This window comes from Lissotriton vulgaris, chromosome 5 (genome assembly GCF_964263255.1).
Source record: "Lissotriton vulgaris chromosome 5, aLisVul1.2, whole genome shotgun sequence".
In the NCBI taxonomy this organism is placed as follows: domain Eukaryota; kingdom Metazoa; phylum Chordata; class Amphibia; order Caudata; family Salamandridae; genus Lissotriton; species Lissotriton vulgaris.
The window spans coordinates 1,959,531,397-1,959,553,520 of NC_141693.1; the positions used below are offsets into that span (position 1 = coordinate 1,959,531,397).

At 44.6% G+C, this 22,124-nt stretch overlaps 1 protein-coding gene across 1 annotated transcript in view; it reads right to left on the minus strand.

The window, feature by feature from the left end:
- The window catches only part of LOC147717872 (uncharacterized), a 203,770-nt gene that overhangs the window by 145,337 nt on the left and 36,309 nt on the right, over positions 1 to 22,124 (minus strand). The window contains exon 3 of the mRNA XM_086920579.1: positions 1,753 to 1,881. Within this exon, the coding sequence (XP_086776705.1) occupies positions 1,753 to 1,881 (129 nt within the window). The remainder of the gene's footprint in view (positions 1 to 1,752; positions 1,882 to 22,124) is intronic.

Genomic DNA, 22,124 nt, shown 5'->3' on the forward strand with positions numbered 1-22,124 from the left:
ATTTAGAAATAGAGCTAAATGCAGAATTACGTTTCTCGCATAATTTTGCATAATCTTGCAGAATTTTTAAGTTTTTCTGCATGATTATGCTGCACGGAATTACGCGAGTTACCCCCACCCCTAGTTACTAATTGCGGTGAGTACTTACACTCCTCAACTAATAACCCGTTTTATTGCAGTTAGTATCATTGTACTCTTGCACACATTTTACATTACTTCTTGCTTTGTTTTTCCATGTTGTGCACATTTCTACTGAACCACTCCTGCAACGCGTAGTTTAATTCTTAAGCTGGAACAGTTAACTGAGAATTTTAGAAAATAGTACAGTTGGGCTTGTTAGCATTAGTTGTAACTCTTTGTCGCGGTCTTCTTACATTCCTGCTGACAAGAAGAGCCTGACACCAGCTCATTAGTGCATACCTGTAGGTTTCATTTTTATCACGTTTCGATTCCATTGAGTCGCACTGAAAAAAATGCATCAATGTAGCAATGAAATGTATGCATTTTAGCATTGCTTGCTCCAGATAGTTGAGAGCGAAGTTCTAAGTTGTTGAAACATCTACTGTCGTTCATATTTTGAAGGCCTGCGTACTATTTTTGCATTAAACATGGTAGACTTCTAGGCGCTATACCGGGTGTTGTGTTTTCTTTTACAGTAAACATAATAGCTGGCCTGTGGCTAAGCCTTCTTGAACCCAGCCAATGCTCTGTCCTTCCCGATATTTCTCCTCGCTTTCACACTGCCTAGCAAGTTGGGCAATGATAGAAAGTCCATGGATTATTTCCAAAATTTCAAAAATATGGAAAAAGACAAAGGGGCCGATTATGATGGTGGACGGACCTGAGTCCGTCCGCCACTATAGAGTAGGAGGGACCGTCCGCAGGGGCAGCGGCGGTCCCTCAGTCCAAATTAGGATGTGACCGCCACCCTGGTGGTCACATCCTGTATCCTTAACATTGCGGCAGGTGCTGCTTGAAGCAGCACCCGCCGCAATGTTAAAAATGTAAGTTGTGCATTTGCATGCACAAAGCGGCAGGCACCGCACGGTGCCTGCTGCTTTGTTCACGCAAATCCAGGGGGGTACCATAGGTACCCCCCATGTACACCCCTCACCCCCCTTTACCCAGGGGGCCCGCAACGGGCCCCCGAAATGAAGGTCCGTATGCTTTTCCACAGCGGAAAAGCCGCCGCGGAAAAGCATACATTTTACACCATTATAATATGGCTGGCGGAGTCTGATAGACATCGCCAGCCATGTTAAAGCTTTTCCGCCGCGGTCGGAAGGTGACCGCGGCGGAAAAGCTGCAGACAGATTTCAAGACCCACCGCCATCCTAATATGGCGGTGGGTCTTTTGAGGCTCAGCAGCGGTTTTCCCGCATCCTCCGGGCCGGCGGTGGCTTCTGCCGGCCCGGAGGATGCGGGAAAACCGCGATCCTAATGAGCCCCAAAATGCCTAAAACCTGTTGAAAGGAAATCTGCACCCACACCTCTATTGCAAGAGCACAACTATCTGCTGCTGCGCCTTTAAGATGGAGTGGGACACTACACTGACTGCAACTTTCTTCTTTGAGAAAGAGTGAACACAGATACTCTCACAGAGTATCACTGCACCGAGGACTAGCTAAGCTCGGAGTGAATGGTGAAATGCAGGCGGTCAAAGATGTGATAACATTACTATGAAAGACAAGCTATGGTCACAGATGTGCTCCAAAATTAGATCGCTTCACCAGATGTGGTGCGTGTGGTTACCTGTTTTCATGCGTGCGATGCAGAGCAGGATGCTGACAGCCAACACCAGAAATGTGCCCACGGTCACACCCAGCGCGATGGGGGCGATGGGCTTCAGGCCAGGCTTCGCCGTCCCATTTCCATCCACAACTGCAAGGAAAAGTCAGAAAACTACCACTTAGCACAGGTATTAAGACGTTTCTGTGTGGTCAGTTTATGTTATTAAGTATCTAGTGCATATTTACAGTGTACAATGTAGTTCTACCGAGGTGAAGTACTGAGTAGTTCATAAGCAGCGTGCGTACAGTCGTACAGTGAAACTCCAGTGTTGTTAAATGCTGAACAATGAACCTGCAGTGTCTTTACAGGGTAACTACAATGTACTTCACCACTGCACATTGTATCCAATGTACAATTACAATGTAACTCTAGTGTTGTTCAGGAACTAGCCCATCTGCAGTGTATGTGGACTTAACCACTGAACAATGTATCTCTGGCGTTATTACAACGTAACTCCAGTGTCACTCTGGACCGAGTTTTGTATCTCCTGCACTACTCCACTGCTACTTACTGTGTCTCTGGTGTAATTACAATGTAACTCCAGTATCACTCTGTACCGCGTTTTTTATCTCCTGTACTACTTACTCCATCCACTACTTCCTTCTTTATCTCTGGTGTAATTACAGTGTAAATCTGGAATAATTCTCCACTGAGGTTAGTTTTTTTTTTTTTTTTTTTTACAGATTTGTAGAGCGCATGGCTGCCCGTGAGCGTCCCAGCGCTAGTGATAGATCAGAGGAGATTGAGGGAGGAGTGAATTAGGGAAACAGCCAGGTCTTAAGTAATTTGCGAAATGGAAGAAGGTTGGGCTGAACCCGGATGTCTGGGGGCAGTGTGTTCCACAGCTTGGAGGCATTGTATGAAAATAGTCGGCCTCCGGAGCGGGCCTTCCTAATCCTAGGTATTGATGCCAAGTGTGAGTGTGAAGAGCGAAAAGTTCTGGTAGTTTTGTAGGGGGCAATGAGGTCCTTAAGGATGGGTGGGGCCTTTCTGTGCAAGATTTTATGGGTGGTGCAAAGAGCTTTAAAATGCACCCTTTCTAGGATGGGCAGCCAATGTAATGATTTAAGGGCTGGTTTGGCTGAGCAGCGGCTGTGTGTCCCCGTGAGAAGACGGGCGGCAGTGTTTTGCACAGCCTGGAGTTTTGCCAGCACCTTGTTGGGGGCCTCTAGATACAAGGCATTGCCATAGTCCAAACAGGAAGAACAACGAAGGGCTGGCTCTAATCAGTAAGGCTGAGCCAAATATTAAACCAACAAAATGAAAATGCCAGTACTGATATACATAATTTCAAAACAACTAATGACTACCACAGATCTGAACAGACAATCAGAAAAGGGGGATGACTATTTAATAGTATTTTATTCAAAATATTTGCAACATATATCTTCACTTTTAGCTCTTTTAATACAAAAGGTTTACAAAAAAACACATGGAACAAAAGGATACAGGCTTACCTTTCAAACATTCATTCAAAATTCAGGCATATCACAAGCAACCACAACAATTATACAACACTTTCGGGAAAGGGAGGGGATTTGGGGAAACAATGAGAAAAAATACCAAAGTCTACAAATATTTACAGAACCATTTGAAGTGACTGTTTTGTATGTACATTCTTATATTTACAAAAACATTCCGAACTTAAGAGTGATATTATATGGTAATGTACAATCGTGTGCTTTGGGTACAAGGAATTAGATGCCCAAGAGCTAATGTAGACTGGTAGAGTGGGGCCTACGCGTTTCGAATCCCGCTGCAATCATAGGGGATTCTCTTCAGGGCAATGAGAATTCCTGTAAAGAAAAAGAGAGGAAAAGAAGGGAGAAGCAATCATGAGTTGCGCAGAATTCGGATCGTTTGTAATAGTTATAGTATACAGGCGAGAACCAACACAAGTAGCCCGCCAAGCGATACAGACAACCAGAGATTCAGACGGTATTAAGGCCATATTCGAACTAGCATTTTGGAAATAAAACCTTTCACCTAAGACGACCTGAAATGTATAATAGGTCTCCTACTAATAGGCACTAAGCTAACTTTGGGGAAACTGCACTGTAAAAAAGGCTTGAGAATTTACTCACCTTTAACTGATGAAAGGACGAATGTCCTTGTGATAATTGTCCACGTGTTGTGTCAATGCGCTGAAGCGTACCAAACTACCTATAATAAAAATAAATATCATTTAAACTCCTAAGTCAAACTGGTGGCCTCTCTTAACGACAGTGGGTAAGGGTGTAATGAACTTACCCCTAACTTCATGTCCTTTTGCTTAGGGGTTCCTGAATGCACCGGCTGCAGGAGTACTCAAACAGCGGTCAAAAGTGTGGAGGAATAATGGAGATGAAGCCATTGTGTGTCTGGTAACAACAGCCCAACAGTTTCGTGGATGATGGGACCGGTATTGCTAAGATACTCTTGGCGGTCTCCGGGGCAGTAAATTGCAGGGAAATTTTCAAAGAACAAGAGGTACATAACAAAAAAGAACTATAAGGAGGGGCGCAGGTGCCGACTAATGTAGGGACCTGCAAGGTAAACGTAGCTTCTTACCCGCTGCGCTTGGTGCCTTGTTCCTATCAATGTGTAGAACCAAAGGGTGTGTTACTTCGAGTTTATAATATAAACCCGATCTCCGAAATTTTCTGTAAGAATTGGAGAGAAAGCGATGAGCTTGAATGGAACAGCAAAAATAGTGATAAACTGCAAAGTAGGCGGGGGCAGCATGAGTCTTGAGACCTCACCTGAGGGTTGCAGTGAATTGCACGACAACCGCTTTTACAGGGTATTGTGGATGGATGTCATACGGGTTGGGTTTCCAGCGAGTGAATCTCGTCACTAGTGCAAAAAGAAAAACAACTGGGGTTAAATTCGGAGCCATGGGTTATGAGAACGAATAAAAGACACTAGCAGCGGGGACCGCTTACTTCAGATCGGGATTCAACGGCTCCGTATTCAATAGGAGACTTGTACGAATAAGATGCACGGACAGCTGTATAAACAAGACGGAAACCATAAGTTTCAGTAAGGGTGCAATACTCTAAAACAAAAGTTGATGGCGAACAGGGGGGGCCATATAACTTACTAATTAGTCGGAGAATCCGGGCGTAACAACGGCGTCTCAATCGGCACTAGTCGCTCGCGCATGGGCAGAGAGGCGTGTGTTGCAGGAACAGTCTTTTGAAGGGACACTGTTGCCGAAGCACGCCCAAAAGGGGCGGAGAAAGGTTTTTTTTAAACAAGGTAGCAAACGAGGGATACATTCTAACAAAAACGTTCTTGGGAGCTCGAAAAAACAATCTAGAGGCTCAAAAAAATGCTTGATGGAGGGCGTGAGGTGCCCTACACATAGTGGCCAAATACAGATGCAGTTAACTTACAAGCAGTGAAGGGGGGGATCAAAAAATATGGCACTTATATAATATTCCACAACAGGAATGGTACAGAAGCGATAAAAAATCGAGAACTACAGTATTTTCATAGTTTGAAGATTTCACTCAATTCATTTAGGCCAGACATTGCCGTATTAAATTTAATGATAAGCAATGCCTCTCTTTTGGACAACATGAGGTTCCAATCTCCGCCACGTGGATCTTTTTCAACTTTTGATATGACCGTCCACCGTAAATCACTGATTTGGTGTTGCATCCGTGTCCAGTGATTTACCAAAGGTGCATTTTCGACTTTTCTTTTCAATCTTGACTTATGTTGACTGATACGCTGGCGTACTTCTTGATTCGTTTTTCCTATGTACAGGCTATGACAGGGGCACTTTATACCGTAAACCACAAATTTGGATTTGCAATTGCTGAAAGCATTGTGCTTCCAAGACACTCCATTATGTTGGAATAGTGACCCTTCCAGTGTAGAGTCGCAACATAAACAAGTCCCACATTTGTGGTGTCCTGTAATTGGAGGGAACCCCATCAGATGACGCAATGTAGGTTGCACTTTGGTTGGCATAGCAGCTCTTATGACATAGTTCGCCACACTGTTATCCTTCTTGAAGGCAAATAGTGGAAGTTGTTTTAGACTCGCATCTAGATTTTTAACCAAATGCCAATTCTGTGTGATTACACGTTTAAGTTGATTTGCATTAGGGCAAAAGGTTGTGACACACACTTGGCGTTGCAGGTTGGGTTTTTCTTTACGCTCTAAGAGTGTCTCTCTGGGAGTATACTTAGCTCTCTTCATGCAATTTTTTACCAATTTTTTAGGATATCCCCGATCGCATAATTTGGATATCAAATTGTCTGCATGGTAATGAAGATTACCAGCACCATGCAGACAATTTGATATCCAAATTATGTGATCGGGGATATCCTAAAAAATTGGTAAAAAATTGCATGACGAGAGCTAAGTATACTCCCAGAGAGACACTCTTAGAGGGTAAAGAAAAACCCAACCTGCAACGCCAAGTGTGTGTCACAACCTTTTGCCCTAATGCAAATCAACTTAAACGTGTAATCACACAGAATTGGCATTTGGTTAAAAATCTAGATGCGAGTCTAAAACAACTTCCACTATTCGCCTTCAAGAAGGATAACAGTGTGGCGAACTATGTCATACGAGCTGCTATGCCAACCAAAGTGCAACCTACATTGCGTCATCTGATGGGGTTCCCTCCAATTACAGGACACCACAAATGTGGGACTTGTTTATGTTGCGACTCTACACTGGAAGGGTCACTATTCCAACATAATGGAGTGCCTTGGAAGCACAATGCTTTCAGCAATTGCAAATCCAAATTTGTGGTTTACGGTATAAAGTGCCCCTGTAATAGTCTGTACATAGGAAAAACGAATCAAGAAGTACGCCAGCGTATCAGTCAACATAAGTCAAGATTGAAAAGAAAAGTCGAAAATGCATCTTTGGTAAATCACTGGACACGGATGCAACACCAAATCAGTGATTTACGGTGGACGGTCATATCAAAAGTTGAAAAAGATCCGCATGGCGGAGATTGGAACCTCATGTTGTCCAAAAGAGAGGCATTGCTTATCATTAAATTTGATACGGCAATGTCTGGCTTAAATGAATTGAGTGAAATCTTCAAACTATGAAAATACTGTAGTTCTCGATTTTTTATCGCTTCTGTACCATTCCTGTTTTGGAATATTATATAAGTGCCATATTTTTTGACCCCCCTTCGCTGCGTCTGTATTTGGCCACTATGTGTAGGGCACCTCACGCCCTCCATCAAGCATTTTTTCGAGCCTCTAGATTGTTTTTTCGAGCTCCCAAGAATGTTTTTGTTAGAATGTATCCCTCGTTTGCTACCTTGTTTAAAAAAAAACTTTCTCCGCCCATTTTGGGCGTGCTTCGGCAACAGTGTCCCTTCAAAAGACTGTTCCTGCAACACGCGCCTCTCTGCCCATGCTCGAGCGACTAGTGCCGATTGAGACGCCGGTGTTACGCCCGGATACTCCGACTAATTAGTAAGTTATATGGCCCCCCCTGTTAGCCTTCAACTTTTGTTTTAGAGTATTGCACCCTTACTGAAACTTATGGTTTCCGTCTTGTTTATACAGCTGTCCGTGCTTCTTATTCGTACAAGTCTCCTATTGAATACGGAGCCGTTGAATCCCGATCTGAAGTAAGCGGTCCCCGCTGCTAGTGTCTTTTATTCGTTCTCATAACCCATGGCTCCGAATTTAACCCCAGTTGTTTTTCTTTTTGCGCTAGTGACGAGATTCACTCGCTGGAAAGCCGTATGACATCCAGCCACAATACCCCGTAAAAGCGGTTGTCGTGCAATTCACTGCAACCCTCAGGTGAGGTCTCAAGACTCATGCTGCCCCCGCCTACTTTGCAGTTTATCACTACTTTTGCTGTTCCATTCAAGCTCATCGCTTTCTCTCAAATTCTTACAGAAAATTTCGTAGATCGGGTTTATATTATAAACTCGAAGTAGCACACCCTGTGGTTCTACATATTGATAGGAACAAGGCACCAAGCGCAGCGGGTAAGAAGCTACGTTTACCTTGCAGGTCCCTACATTAGTCATCACCTGCGCCCCTCCTTATAGTTCTTTTTTGTTATGTACCTCTTGTTCTTTGAAAATTTCCCTGCAATTTACTGCCCCGGAGACCGCCAAGAGTATCTTAGCAATACCGGTCCCATCATCCACGAAACTGTTGGGCTGTTGTTACCAGACACACAATGGCTTCATCTCCATTATTCCTCCACACTTTTGACCGCTGTTTGAGTACTCCTGCAGCCGGTGCATTCAGGAACCCCTAAGCAAAAGGACATGAAGTTAGGGGTAAGTTCATTACACCCTTACCCACTGTCGTTAAGAGAGGCCGCCAGTTTGACTTAAGAGTTTAAATGATATTTATTTTTATTATAGGTAGTTTTGAACGCTTCAGCGCATTGACACAACACGTGGACAATTATCACAAGGACATTCGTCCTTTCATCAGTTAAAGGTGAGTAAATTCTCAAGCCTTTTTTACAGTGCAGTTTCCCCAAAGTTAGCTTAGTGCCTATTAGTAGGAGACCCATTATACATTTCAGGTCTTCTTAGGTGAAGGGTTTTATTTCCAAAATGCTAGTTCGAATATGGCCTTAATACCGTCTGAATCTCTGGTTGTCTGTATCGCTTGGCGGGCTACTTGTGTTGGTTCTCGCCTGTATACTATAACTATTACAAACGATCCGAATTCTGCGCAACACATTGTTGTTTCTCCCTTCTTTTCCTCTCTTTTTCTTTACAGGAATTCTCATGGCCCTGAAGAGAATCCCCTATGATTGCAGCGGGATTCGAAACGCGTAGGCCCCACTCTACCAGTCTACATTAGCTCTTGGGCATCTAATTCCTTGTACCCAAAGCACACTATTGTACATTACCATATAATATCACTCTTAAATTCAGAAGGTTTTTTTAAATATAAGAATGTACATACAAAACAGTCACTTCAAATGGTTCTGTAAATATTTGTAGACTTTGGTATTTTTTCTCATTGTTACCCCAAATCCCCTCCCTTTTCGAAAGTGTATTTGTATTTGTATTTGTGAGTATTTATAGAGCGCAGCCTATCGCTCCGGAGGGAGCATCTTGGCGCTGAGAAATTATGTGTGGATGGAGTTAGAAGATGGAAATTCTAGATAGCGGCCATCACATAGGCATCAGATAGCTGATAGACCCAGGTCTTCAGTTGTTTCCTGAAAAGGCTCTCAGTCTCAACTAGTCTGAGGTTTAAGGGCAAGTTGTTCCAGGCCCTTGCTGCTAGGACTGTGAAAGTTTTTCCGCCCCTAGTTTTGTATTTATACCTCGGGATCTTGGTAAGGTTACCGCCGGAGGATCTTAAGCTTCGTACGGGGTCATAGTGAACAGAACGGTTGACAGGGTATTTAGGACCGATGTTTTTCAGTGCTTTGAAGACTGTAAGTAGAAGTTTGAAGAGGATCCTCTTGTGCAAGGGCAACCAATGAAGACGGTTTAGTGCAGCTGAGGCTGAGGATTTCCTGGGGAGTTTTAACACTAATCTTGTAGCCGCGTGCTGTACACATTGCAACTTCTTCAGCATGGACTTTTTCACTCCAGCCATCAACCCATTGCAGTAGTCGAGTCGGGAGAGTATTAATGCGACCACGACCGATTTCCTAGACGCAATGGGGAGGAAGTCAAAGAATTTTTTTAAGGATTTGATAAGTCCGAAACAGCAACCTGCCGTGATCCTGACGTGATCATCGAAGGAAAGGGCTGCATCAAATTGCACGCCTAGGTTACGTGCAGAGGTCACAGCACTAGGTGGGGCCTCTAAATCTTTGGGCCACCAATCCTTCGTACGGAAGGGCAGATCTTTACCTAATGGTATGATTTCTGTTTTCCCACTGTTGCATTTCAGGTGGTTTTTGTTCAACCACTGAAATACCTCCGTGAGACAATTCTGGAAACGCAGCTCTGTATCCTTGCAGTTTTTGTCGATAGAGACGACGAGTTGAGTGTCGTCAGCGTAGGACGTGACTAGGATCCCATGAGACTCTATAACAGCTAGGAGGGGTGCCATATAGATGTTAAACAGTAATGGACTTAATATGGACCCCTGCGGTACTCCCGATGTGATGGTTGTTACGCTGGATAGATAGGGACCCAGTGACACATATTGGGACCTATTAGTCAGGAAGGATGTTACCAATGCCAAAGCTGTGTCTGTCACGCCAATCTCACGCATCCTGTCAATCAGGATGGCATGAGATATTGTATCGAACACTGCTGTGAGATCAAGCAGGATGAGGACGGCTTTCCTCCCCTCGTCCTGCAGGAACTTGATGGAGTCGGAGAGTTCTATAAGGGCTGTTTCGGTAGAGTGGCTGGGGCGAAAGCCGGATTGCTGTGGATGCAGAATGTTATGGTCCTCCACAAAGGCTTTCAGCTCCCAGTACACTATCTGCTCCGTGATCTTGCCTAGAGCAGGCAGGAGTGAGATAGGGTTGTATAATTGTTGTGGTTGCTTGTGATATGCCTGAATTTTGAATGAATGTTTGAAAGGTAAGCATATATCCTTTTGTTCCATGTGTTTTTTTGTAAACCTTTTGTATAAAAAGAACTAAAAGTGAACATATATGTTGCAAATATTTTGAATAAAATACTATTAAATAGTCATCCCCCTTTTCTGATTGTCTGTTCAGATCTGTGGTAGTCATTAGTTGTTTTGAAATTATGTATATCAGTACTGGCATTTTCATTTTGTTGGTATAGTCCAAACAGGACATCACAAGGCCTTAAATCAATAGTTTTTGAGATTGTGCAGGGAGTAGAGGGAGGATTTTCCTGGAGGTCCGTAGGAGGCCATAGCAGGTTCCGGCCGTTTTCCTGGCTTGGGTGGAGAAGTTAAGACCCTCGTCCAGCTAGATCCCTAAGCTCTTAATTTCACATTTAGGGGTAGGGGGTGTACCCATACAGGGAGGCCACAGGGACTCGGGGCGAAAGTGTGACTGGTTGCCCAGGACCATGATCTCCGTCTTTTCGCTATTGAGCTTAAGGTAGGACCTGTCCATCCATTTGGTTATGTCACCAAGACAAGTATAGAGATTGGTGGAAGGGTGGTCATGCTGACTAAGGGATACCAACAGCTGGGTGTCATCCACGTAGGTTAATAGCTTGATCCCAAATGGAGCGACGATCTTCTCAAGGGGGGACATGTACACATTAAAAAGGGTCGGGCTTAGAGATGAGCCCTGCGGGACCCCACAGTGAATAGATGTTGACTTGGAGGTGAAATTACCATCCGCCACCTGGAAGGAACGGTCGCTCAAGAAGGATTCCAGCCAGGACAAAGCAGGCCCTGAGATACCCAGGTCCTTAAGCCTGTGGACCAGTATGGAGTGGTTGACGGTGTCGAAGGCCGCACTAAGGTCCAGGAGGATCACTGCCACTGATCCTCCTGAGTCAATGATCTTTCTTGCCTCTTCGACCACCACCAACATCGCAGTCTCCGTGCTCTGGCCTGGCCTAAAGCCCGTCTGTGAGGGTTTAAGAAGGCCATTAACTTCGAGGTAGTCGGAAAGTTGCCGATTGACATATTTTTCCACGATCTTACTGATGCCTGGCAGTAGGGAGATCGGCCGAAAATTATTTAGCTCCAGGGGATCTAGGTGTGGTTTCTTAATCAGGGCTTTAAAGATTGCCTTTTTCCAGCTCGGCGGGACAATACCATGAGAGAGCGAGGTATTTATCAGATTCGCCATGAGAGGCAGGATGGTTGGGGCAACTGATTTTAGGATGTTAAAAGGTGCGGGGTCCAGTGGAGATCCACTTTTATTTGATTGTAGTACTGGGGATAAAGTATCTACTGTCGTGGGAGCAAACTGAGTCAGCTGGGGCTCCGGGGCCTGGGATATAAATCTGGGCGAGTTATGAAGGGTAGGTTTGTCGGGTGTATGCGGGGGGAGGGAGTTGAGAATCTTTTTAATCTTGGAGTCAAAAAAATGTGGCTAATTCATTACACCGGCTGACCGAAGGTTCCACAGGGGAGGGAGGATCAGGGGTTTTTAGGAGTTTTTTTGCGATTTGAAAAGTCTCCCTCGATGAATTGGCAGATAGCCTAATTTTTTCTTGAAAAAAATTGGACTGTGCAACTTTAAGGGCCTTTTAATATTTAAGGATCATATGTTTGTATTCTAGCTTCTTGATGGGGTCGAAGTTTTTTCTCCACTCTCTTTCAGATTTTTTGCAGAGCTTTTTTAAGAGGCGTACTTCCTTGGTGAACCAGGGCGAGGTGATTTTGCCTCGAGGTTTGCAGGTAGATTTTTTTGGGAGAGTTATATCCAATGTCTCTCCAATCCACTTTGAGAACTCGGAGTCAGCTAGTGCGGGATCCGAGACTAATAGTGGAAAGGAGCGGTCCAAGTTGTACTTCCATTTTTCCGGGTCTAATTTAGCCCAGGGCATGTGGGTCTGCTAAGTGGAGGTCTGGGGCGAGAGATGATGGAGAGCCGCCAGTTCAACAATATTAGGAAGTGGTCTGACCACGGTATCAGAGTGGGACCTAGGATTTTAAGATCAGGGATGTTGGAGAAAATAGGGTTCAAAAGGTGCCCCAGCGTGTGGGTGGGATACCGACTTTCCAGCCTAAGCTGGTTGGTTCCAAGGTCTAATAGCAGATCAGCAGCTAGTTTATCTTCGCCCTTATCGAAGTGGATATTAAGATCTCCTAGGATCATAAAGTTGGAGTGGATGGCAGCCAGTATGCCTGAGTGTTCCAGAAGTGAGCTACAGAATTGTCCTGTTGGGCCCGGCGGGCGATAGATAAGAAGTCCCGAGAGAGATTTACATGAGGAGACTTGGATCGTAAATAGAACATTGTCACAGTCGGAGAGGGGGCTGCCTTGAAGCCGGCAGGAAAGATGGTCCCTATAGATTATGGCGATTCCCCCTTCCTTCCCTTTTGCTCGGTCTACATGCTGGATAAGAAAGCCCGGTGGAAGAGACTGAATGATGTCTGGGTCTGAGTCAGGTCCTAACCATGTTTCTGTCAGGAAGAGGATTTCCAACTGGAGGTCTTCTAGGATTCGGTAGATTTCTACAGCATGTTTTGGAAGCGATCTACAATTAACTAGGGCCATACGTACTAAGATGGACATAGCTCGACAAGGCTCATTCAACTGTAGCTTGTAGGGGCAGTGGAGACAATGGTTGGAGGGACTATCCCCTGACATAGAGTGCACGCAGGGGGTTGCTACCTTCTGTCTCATGTGCATCAGGGCGTCTCTAGAGTAATTGAGTGGGACCTGATGATACCCTCCCATAGTGCCGAGCTCTGAGCTCCGCCTAGCGCGGACTCCGTCGCGCCATCATCGCACCCGCTGCGCTCGCCTGCTGTGCGGCCGAGGTGGGAGGGGCATTTTGTAGTACTGGGCCTAATCGCCCTGAACACTAGCTCGCTGAGCCTGCGGTACGCCCAATATGGCGCCTGAAGGGAAATTAATCGGCCGCTGTGAACAGCGTGGACTCTCTGGGCGATCAAAGGAGGAGGTGGGAGCAGAGCGCTATTTTAAAATCCAAACGCACCAACACAGCGTTCAATGATTGTTTAAAATGCCACACAGATTTAGGATTATGATCTACTAAGCAGTGCAAAATAAATGAAGTGAAACGAATATTTAAATTGTCACGCAAATAGATTTACGATCTACTAAAATGGTGCAAATAAGAATAAAATAACACAAATGAAAAGAAATGCGTTCCCTGACTCCCGGCTTCCGCATCAAGAGTCTACTCACTATCACTGCGTTAGCTAAGCTTCAGCTCTATATTTACTGCTGGGCCTAATCGCCCTGAACACTAGCCCGCTGAACCTGTGGTACGCCCAATATGGCGCCTGAAGGGAAATTGGTCGTGCCTAGTCCCGCGTTCCAGAGGCCCTTAATCGGCCACTGTGAACAGCGTGGACTCTCTGGGCGATCAAAGGAGGAGATGGGAGCAGAGCGCTATTTTAAAATCCAAACGCACCAACACAGCATTCAATGATTGTTTAAAATGCCACACAGTTTTAGGAATACGATCTACTAAGCGGTGCAAAATAAATGAAGTGAAACGAATATTTAAATTGTCACGCAAATAGATTTACGATCTACTACAATGGTGCAAATAAGAATAAAATAACACAAATGAAAAGAAATGCGTTCCCTGACTCCCGGCTTCCGCCTCAAGAGTCTGCTCACTATCACTGTCACTGTCTGCAATCACTATCACTTAATATCTACTATACCACGCGCTCCAGTGTTACATTGAAAGTGCTGCCCACAGTCATTTACTTCACCCCCTCAATAGGCTGCCAGAAACAACCATTGGCCATGAACACAGCCTTGTTGCTCAGGGAGATAAAACACTGAGCTGACAGACAGCTTGTGTGGTTCTGTAATTCTGAAACCTGACTCCAGTTTAGTCTTGCCCTTACGTAGGCCTGTGAAGTAGGCCCAACGAACAAGTGGCCTGGCCTTCTGAGTTCGTGCATATATTAACTTGGGTTTTTCTGACTCTGAATGAACTGCAGAGAGAGTAACCCTTTTCACCTGAAACTGACCTTTTGCAAAACCAGTTTCACTAGCTGATCATTATCTGAGTTTTTCAATCACTGTTCCGGACCTCGTTAACCTTTAGTTTCCTTGCACATTATCTGAAACTACTTTTCTTTACTGTTTCTTCATTTCATGGGTTACGCTTTCAATTAAGGGTTTGTCAGGGCCTTCCAGATTATTATTTAGATATGCCTAAATACTAACTTGTGGGTTGGAACACTGTAAGATGAGCTTTACTGTATGATGCTGTGTGATGTCATGTATTTTCTATTGGTTGAATTTTGGTGCAGGGGCGTGCATTTTAAATGTACATTTTTGTGTATAAATAGGGATGTCTCGCCTTCGTAAAATTGAGCAGTTTATTGAGTTGTACACCGTGTTGTATTGCTGGGATTTCTGCTACTAGCTGCAGCTAATAAATTTGATCTCTGACGCCACCTAGAAGTATTCCGTGTCTCTGTATACCAAGGCAAGGGAACCCAGAGGTTTTTGGGCGTGTCCCTGGCGCCGCTGGGTATTTGACAACCCAGTTCTTCAGTTGGCTCGGCCAACGTGGGACGACTTCACTGGTACCGGTCCAAGCCCGAAGATTGCGAGGAGCCACGTTAGGAAATTCTGGAGGAGGGCCCCCACTTCATCAACCCCTGCATTCGACGTGGACCAAAGGTCTTTTCTTCGAGGCTTTCCGCTTTCCAACGGCTACGAAGGACTGTTGCCCTGACTGTCGCCTTGTCTTGGACCCTCCGATTGATGTTTGTAAAGCGAGACGATAGACGGTCTTCTGGTGGCGTGACAGATATTTAGTTAAGTATAAGTGGGTCGCTCCCACGACTTTGTTCGGTTCCTTGGTTTTGATTTGGTTGCTGCAGTACCCAAAGCCGAAGGGCTTGTATATTTACGAGTGTATCATTTTTTGATTCCCTTTGAAGTTTGAAACCAGACTAGTGAGCAAGAGGCCTGGTCTTGGTAAATTTGGTAATTGGTTTGTTTGTGGTAGTAACAGGGATTCCCGATTGGAGGAGTCATGTCCGATACCTCCGGTTGGAACTCCGACTTATGAGCTCTATTCTAAACACGGAGTGGGCCCTATTACTTATAACGAAGTATGGGTTAGCTGCACGAAAAAAGATGGTGTTTTGCAATGGCCCCCACATGGTAGTTTTGAAACAGAGATTTTAGACAATCTAGAAGTTAGGCTATATAGGAAGAAAGCCCGGCCGGCAATGTTTGACTCTTTCCGCCTTTGGCGTAAGGAAGCCAAACAGCGAGAAATTAAGCAAGCAAAGAGAGATAAGAAAGATAAGAATATGTCAGTACTACAAGCTGCTAGACAGTTTAAGGAAGATGGAGAAGAGCGAGCGAGTGAAGTCTTAGATAGACAGCGTTGCATGGCCATAGATAAATGTTATCCGGCCTTGCCATCTTCTCCTCCGAAAGTGATGGAAGACCTTGAAAAAGATCCTTTGATCTCTCATTTACTGAGATTGCCTCCTCCCTATGTGCAGGGTGCTACTGCGCCTCTATTACCCCCGGTTGTTCCACCCTTTGTTGTTCAACCTCCTGCTGTTGTTCAGCCACCCAGTGCTCTACAGATGGTTTTCCCTCCTGCTGTGCAACCCATTCTAGGGTTGCCAGCCTTGCTACCAGCTTTGCCTCAAACTCCTTTGCCTTCTGCTTCTGCATCTTCGACTTCTACTGTTCTTGTCCCTACACATTCCTTGCCTCAGAATACTTATTCTCCTGTTCTTATGTCTACTTCTTCCCCTTCTGCTCGAAAACGAATGACCAAGACTGTTGTTAATCTGTTGTCACCATTGTTTGGGTCACTGAATATGACCCCTGTTTCGGAACGTAAACAGAGTCGTAGTCAGCTTCCTAGTTCTGAAGAACGGACAGTGTTGGATTTGTTGGCTTGTAGGCGGATTTGAAATGCTCCGAGGTATGATTTGCCAGCAGTTATAGATGTTTTCTTTCAGTGGGAACCACCTAAGCAAAGGTATGTTTTTGATGTAATGTGTACTTTTCTGCATCAGGAATGGGAAGATAACGAGTTGGGTCCGATTCCACAGGATGTGCTCGATGTTCAGTCAGATTTTGCTAAAGGGATGATAGTGGAATCTGATGTTACAGATGCCGCAGAGACAATACTTGCTTTCAGATCTAGACTTTCGCCTCAGACATTGTATGAACCTGATTCCTCTGTTAGGAGGAAAGTGAAACAGTACCCTATGAGAGAAGTTCCTCCTGTATGGAAAGAAGCAGTTCAGGCTAATGTAAATTTGGGTATTCAGGCCGCTCCGGCTCATTTTCAGCGAGTATGGGTACATGTCCCTTGGAAGAGACCAGAGGTCTTGGCTCTTAAGCAGACCTTACCTGACCCTCGTAAGAATCCTGCTGGTTATTACAAGGAGTTGTCCCTGACAGTTGAAGCGTGTATTATGAATTTAGCTGACATCGATATGTTGATGGGTAATGTAGTCTCTCAACCCTTGTGGGCGAAGATTCGTCATGAGAATCATGCTGCTGAATTAGGTGATACCTGGGCGAATATTGTTGCTGCAGATGGTAGACAGGAGGGAGGTGCTGAACCTGAACCTCTAGTTTCAGAATTACCAGGTAGAATTCTTAATCTGATGAAAACAATGATGCCCGCTTTACGAGTGAATTGGGGTAAGTTAGCAGCATGTAAGCAAAAGAAAGACGAGAGTGTGCCTGATTTCTTCACGAGGTTTGAAGAAACGTTTATCGATCATAGTAGTCGGGATATGAGTACGGAGGGTGGTCAAAGGTTGTTTGTGGATAAATTTGTTTTTAATTTGCTTCCAGAACTTTCTAATAAGTTAAAGGACTCTGAGAGTTCATGGGCTGTCTCTTCGTCGGCCCAGATATTGGCTACTGCACAATATTACGAGAATAGGGATAAAGATGAGAAGGATAAAGTGGAGAAGAAAACTAAAGAGTTAAAGACGAAAGTTCTTTTGCAGCAAGCTTATCCGCCTCATCAGAATCAGCCTCAGTTTCAGCAACCTCCAGAATTTCAGAGATTGTTACAGAAGCCTGAGCCTTATGTTCATCGATTCTTTCCTGGCCCTAATCAGTGTGCTTATTGCAGAGAGGAAGGTCATTACAAGAATAGCTGCCCGGCTTTGTTACAGCGTGTAAATGATGTATCTGGTGAGAGAGGTCGTGGTAGTTTTCAGCAAGCTCCTAGGGGTAGGGGACGTGGTGTGATCCCTCAGAATGAGCGTTCCTCTTCCCTACAGAATTCTGCGAATTATTTTGACAGACAGAATGTTCCGAGTGGTCAGTCTGCCCAGTACTATGTTGAGGATTACTATGTCGAAGGTGAGAGTTCTGGTTATAATGATAACTAGGACAGCCAAGGACAAGGTGAGGGAGTAGTGTCAGTTCCAGTAGATCAGAGTGGACCTTATGTTGAAGTGATTACATCAGGTGTGGCAGAACCTTTTCATTTGGATACTGGTGCGACGAAGAGTTCTATTATGCACTCTAAACTTCCTGGCGCACCTTTGTCTGGCTTGACCAATGTTTCAGTAGGATTATCAGGCGCCCCAGTTCGTAATCCGGTTTCTAGTCCTTTGTCCCTTTCCATTGGCCCTTGTGAATTAGAAGCTCCACTTATTCTAACGACTGGTTGTGGTGAGAATCTGTTAGGTTTGGACCTGCTGAAAAGATTGTATGCGACATTACATTGTTGTCCTTCAGGAGTACAACTTACCCTCGGTAAGAAAGTGATTTCCCCAATGTATTTGTCTAAGGATTGTTTGCCACTGGAATTGCGTTCGCTTCCTGATACACTTTGGGCTACAGGTCCAAATGATGTTGGTCTTTTGCAGATTCCACCTTATATTGTCACCCTTAAGTCAAATGCTAGGCTACCTCGTATTCCCCAATACAAGATCTCGAGTGATGGTGAGAGAGCTCTTTTAGCGATTGTTTATGATCTGGTTGAGAAGGGTGTAGTTGAGGAAACGAGAGGTAATGTTTGTAACAGTCCTGTTTTGCCTGTCCTTAAACGTACTGATGCTTCTCAGCCACCTGTGTACTGGTTTGTGATTGACCTTCGAGAGGTAAACAAGATTGTTGTGCCACAGTTTCCTGTGGTAACTGATATCACTGCTTTGTTGACTTTGATTCCTGCTTCGGCAGCTTGGTTTTCTGTCATCGATTTGAAGAATGCTTTCTTCAGTATTCCTATTGCTGAGGAGAGCAGGGATATTTTTGGCTTCTCATTAGGAGGCCGAAGCTTCCGGTTTAAGAGAGCTCCCCAAGGTTATTGTGAAAGTCCCTCCATCTATAGTCAGGCGTTGAAAACTCAGCTTGACGGTTTTGTGTTACCTGTTGGTGCTACTCTTATTCAGTACGTCGATGATTTGTTGATTACTGCTGATGATGAAAAGATTTGTAAAGAGGCTACTCTTTCTTTGTTGCGGTATTTGTCTGACCTTCATCATAAAGTGTCACCTTCAAAGTTGCAATATTGTCGCCAAGAAGTGACCTACTTAGGTCATCTCTTGTCGAAGGAGGGAAGGAGATTGACCCCAGAACGAATTCAAGCAATTGCGCAAATGAATGTACCATCCACACAGAGAGAAGTGCGTGCCTTTTTAGGTATTACATCGTATTGTAGACAGTGGATCCCCAATTTTTCACTGTTGGCGAAACCTCTGTTAGCATTGACTCTGAAAGATACCCCGCATCCTCTTCCTTGGTCTGACGAATGTCAGAACAGTTTTTCTGAACTACGCGATGCATTGTGTTCGGCTCCTGTGTTGGGTACTTCAGACTATAGTAAGCCTTTCACGTTGTAGGTGCACGAGAGAGAAGGTTGTGCGTTGTCAGTGTTGACACAGCCATTTGGGGACAAGCAGCGTCCATGTGCGCATTTTTCAGCAACGTTAGACCCAGTTGCTAAGGCGTTGCCGAGTTGTCTGAGAGCTACAGCTGCAGCGGCTATTTCTATCCGACAGTCTGCTGGTTTGGTATTGGATAATACGTTGATTGTGATGGTCCCACATGCAGTGGATACCTTATTAAACAGGACTAAGACACAGCACCTTACTAGTGCACGTCTGTCAGGTTACGAGTTGACATTGTTGGCTAGTCATGTGCACATTAAAAGATGTAATGTTTTGAATCCAGCTACGTTGTTACCGATCTCTACAGAGACGAATCCTCAGGAACAGCATGATTGTTTTCTTCGTACAGAGGAAGAAACGAAGGCTAGAGTTGACCTCAGGGATACTCCCCTTACGGACGTTGATGGTACCCTATGGGTAGATGGTTCGTGTTTTAAGCTTCCGAATGGTGAAACGACTGCAGCGTATGCTATTACAACTTTACATACAGTTGTTGAGACAGCACGCATACCACATCATTCTGCGCAAGCAGCAGAATTGATTGCACTGACTAGAGCGTGCGTGTTGTCAGAAGGAAAGCGAGTGAATGTTTACACCGATAGCCAGTATGCGTTTGGTGTTGCCTATAGTTTGGGGCGTTTATGGAGAGAGCATGGGTTCCTTACTTCGCATGGGAGAAAAATACAGCATGGGCAGTTGGTGAATGAACTTTTGGAATCTCTCACTCTCCCAAAGCAGATGGCAATTATGAAGTGCAGTGCGCATAAGAAAGTTGTGGACGATGTTGGTCGAGGGAATGCGTTTGCAGATGAAGTTGCGAAGGAAACGGCAAAAGACATGATGAGCCGTATGTATGTTGCAGGCCCAGCTAATTGGGTTATGGCTGGTGGAATGTGTGAAGGCACAATAGAAAGTGTGAAAATGATTCAGGCTGAAGCGATTGAGAAAGAAGTGAGTGTTTGGAGGGAGACTACGGGTATGTTGGATTCAACAGGTTGTTGGGTTGAGTTGTCAGAACACCAGCGATGGCTGTTGCCGGATGCGTATGTGCTCCCAGTGGTTACAATGGCTCATGGAATGGCTCACATAAGTTCGAAGGGAATATGCAAGTTGTTGGCTCCAGTTTGGCAGAATGCTGGAATTCCGAAATGTGCAGAGAACGTGGTGAAACATTGTATGATTTGTCTGAAGTATAATCCTGGTAAGGGAACTCCAACTCCAGCTGGTCATTTTGCTCCTCCGACGTATCCGTTTGAGGTGATACAGCTAGATTATATACATATGCAATAATTTGAAGTATGTCCTTGTGGTTGTTTGTGCCTTTTGCAGGTGGATAGAGGCCTACCACCTAAAGGATAATACTGACTTGTCTACATCCAAGTTTTTGCTCAAAGAGTACTTCCCTAGGTATGGTTTGCCGAGAATTGTATGGTCGGACAATGGGAGTGAATTTGTGGGTCAAATCATGAAGAAAGTATGTGCTGGTTTGGGAATAAATCAGAAGTTCCATGCAGAGAATCACCCCCAGTCTGCTGGACTTGTTGAATGTCATAATGGTACCTTGAAGCTGAAATTAGCTAAGGTACAAGCGAGCACTGGTCTTACATGGCCGGATGCCTTGCCGTTGGCTCTTTTGTCAACAAGGACGACTGTGCATTCTCGACTGGGACTCAGTCCGTATGAAATTGTGTTTGGTCGTCCTGCGAATGTTTGGGGTGTGCCTCGTCCTAAAGAATACAGCAGTATTGAGTACCCTATGTTGGTGGATTACTTGCATGACTTGACTGCTAAATTACGTGTTCTCCACCAACAGGTCTATGACAGTTTGCCGACAGCTACTACAGATCCAGGGCACACGATCCAACCTGGTGATTTTATCTTGACGAAGAATTTTCAGCGATCCAAGAATTTGGAACCGAGATGGACTGGTCCATATTTGGTATTGCTAGTCACTAGAACTGCTGTTAGAGTAGCTGGTAAAAAGAACTGGGTGCATGCCACCCACACGAAAAAAGTTCCTTTGCCTTTACCGTATGATCAGTGGGTGAGGGATGGTATAGCTGATACAGATTGCGAGCGAGTCCCCACATTCGTGCCTTTTAGTGATGCTCATTTGACACGGTCAGAACGCGAGGATGATGATGTTCTGCAAGCTGCTGTGCCTCCTCATCTAAAGATTGACACCACCAATCCGGAACTTTTATTTAAGGATCCAACTGTACCTGATAAAGAACGCTACGATTTGAGGCCAAAAAAGCCTGTTGTTATGGACAAATAAAACCGAATTTTTATATAGTGAATTACACCTTGTCAGATCAAGAGACTTTTTTGCTTTTTCCTTTTTCGAGTCACCATCCGGACTCAGCTGCAGGGCACAGTAGGAAGTTCTTAAGGGGTGAGCCGCGTATTGACACAAGGTCTGTGGTTCAGGGTCGTTAGTGCGATCTTGGCGCACACTTAAGTGAAGAAGGAAAATTTCCGTGAGCAGCACGCTAGAGGATGGAGTTTCTGGAATCTGATAAATGTGTTAGGAAAGTGGATTCTAAAGTCCGAATATGTATATTGATTCGTAGCAAATGTTTTTTAATAATGTGTTTTCTTATGCTTGTGAATATTACATTAGCTTGTGTGGGTTGGATTTTCTATGTCACACAATTGCCACTTACATCTACCTCCCAACCTACTCTTTCTTTTTCTACTATTTCTCCACATGAGTTTCATATGTTACCTGAACATGAACAGACACGAAGATCAGAATTTGTGAACAATTTGTTTATACAGATGTTGCATCAGCATCAGCTAGTTATAAATACCATGAATTGTTGAGTGTGTGGTCTTCTGCCACATACTACAGATAAGGGAATGCCATATTTGGTTTTGCCTTTTTCGCCTAACGGGTCAGTTTGGACACTCCAATCAATGTTTATC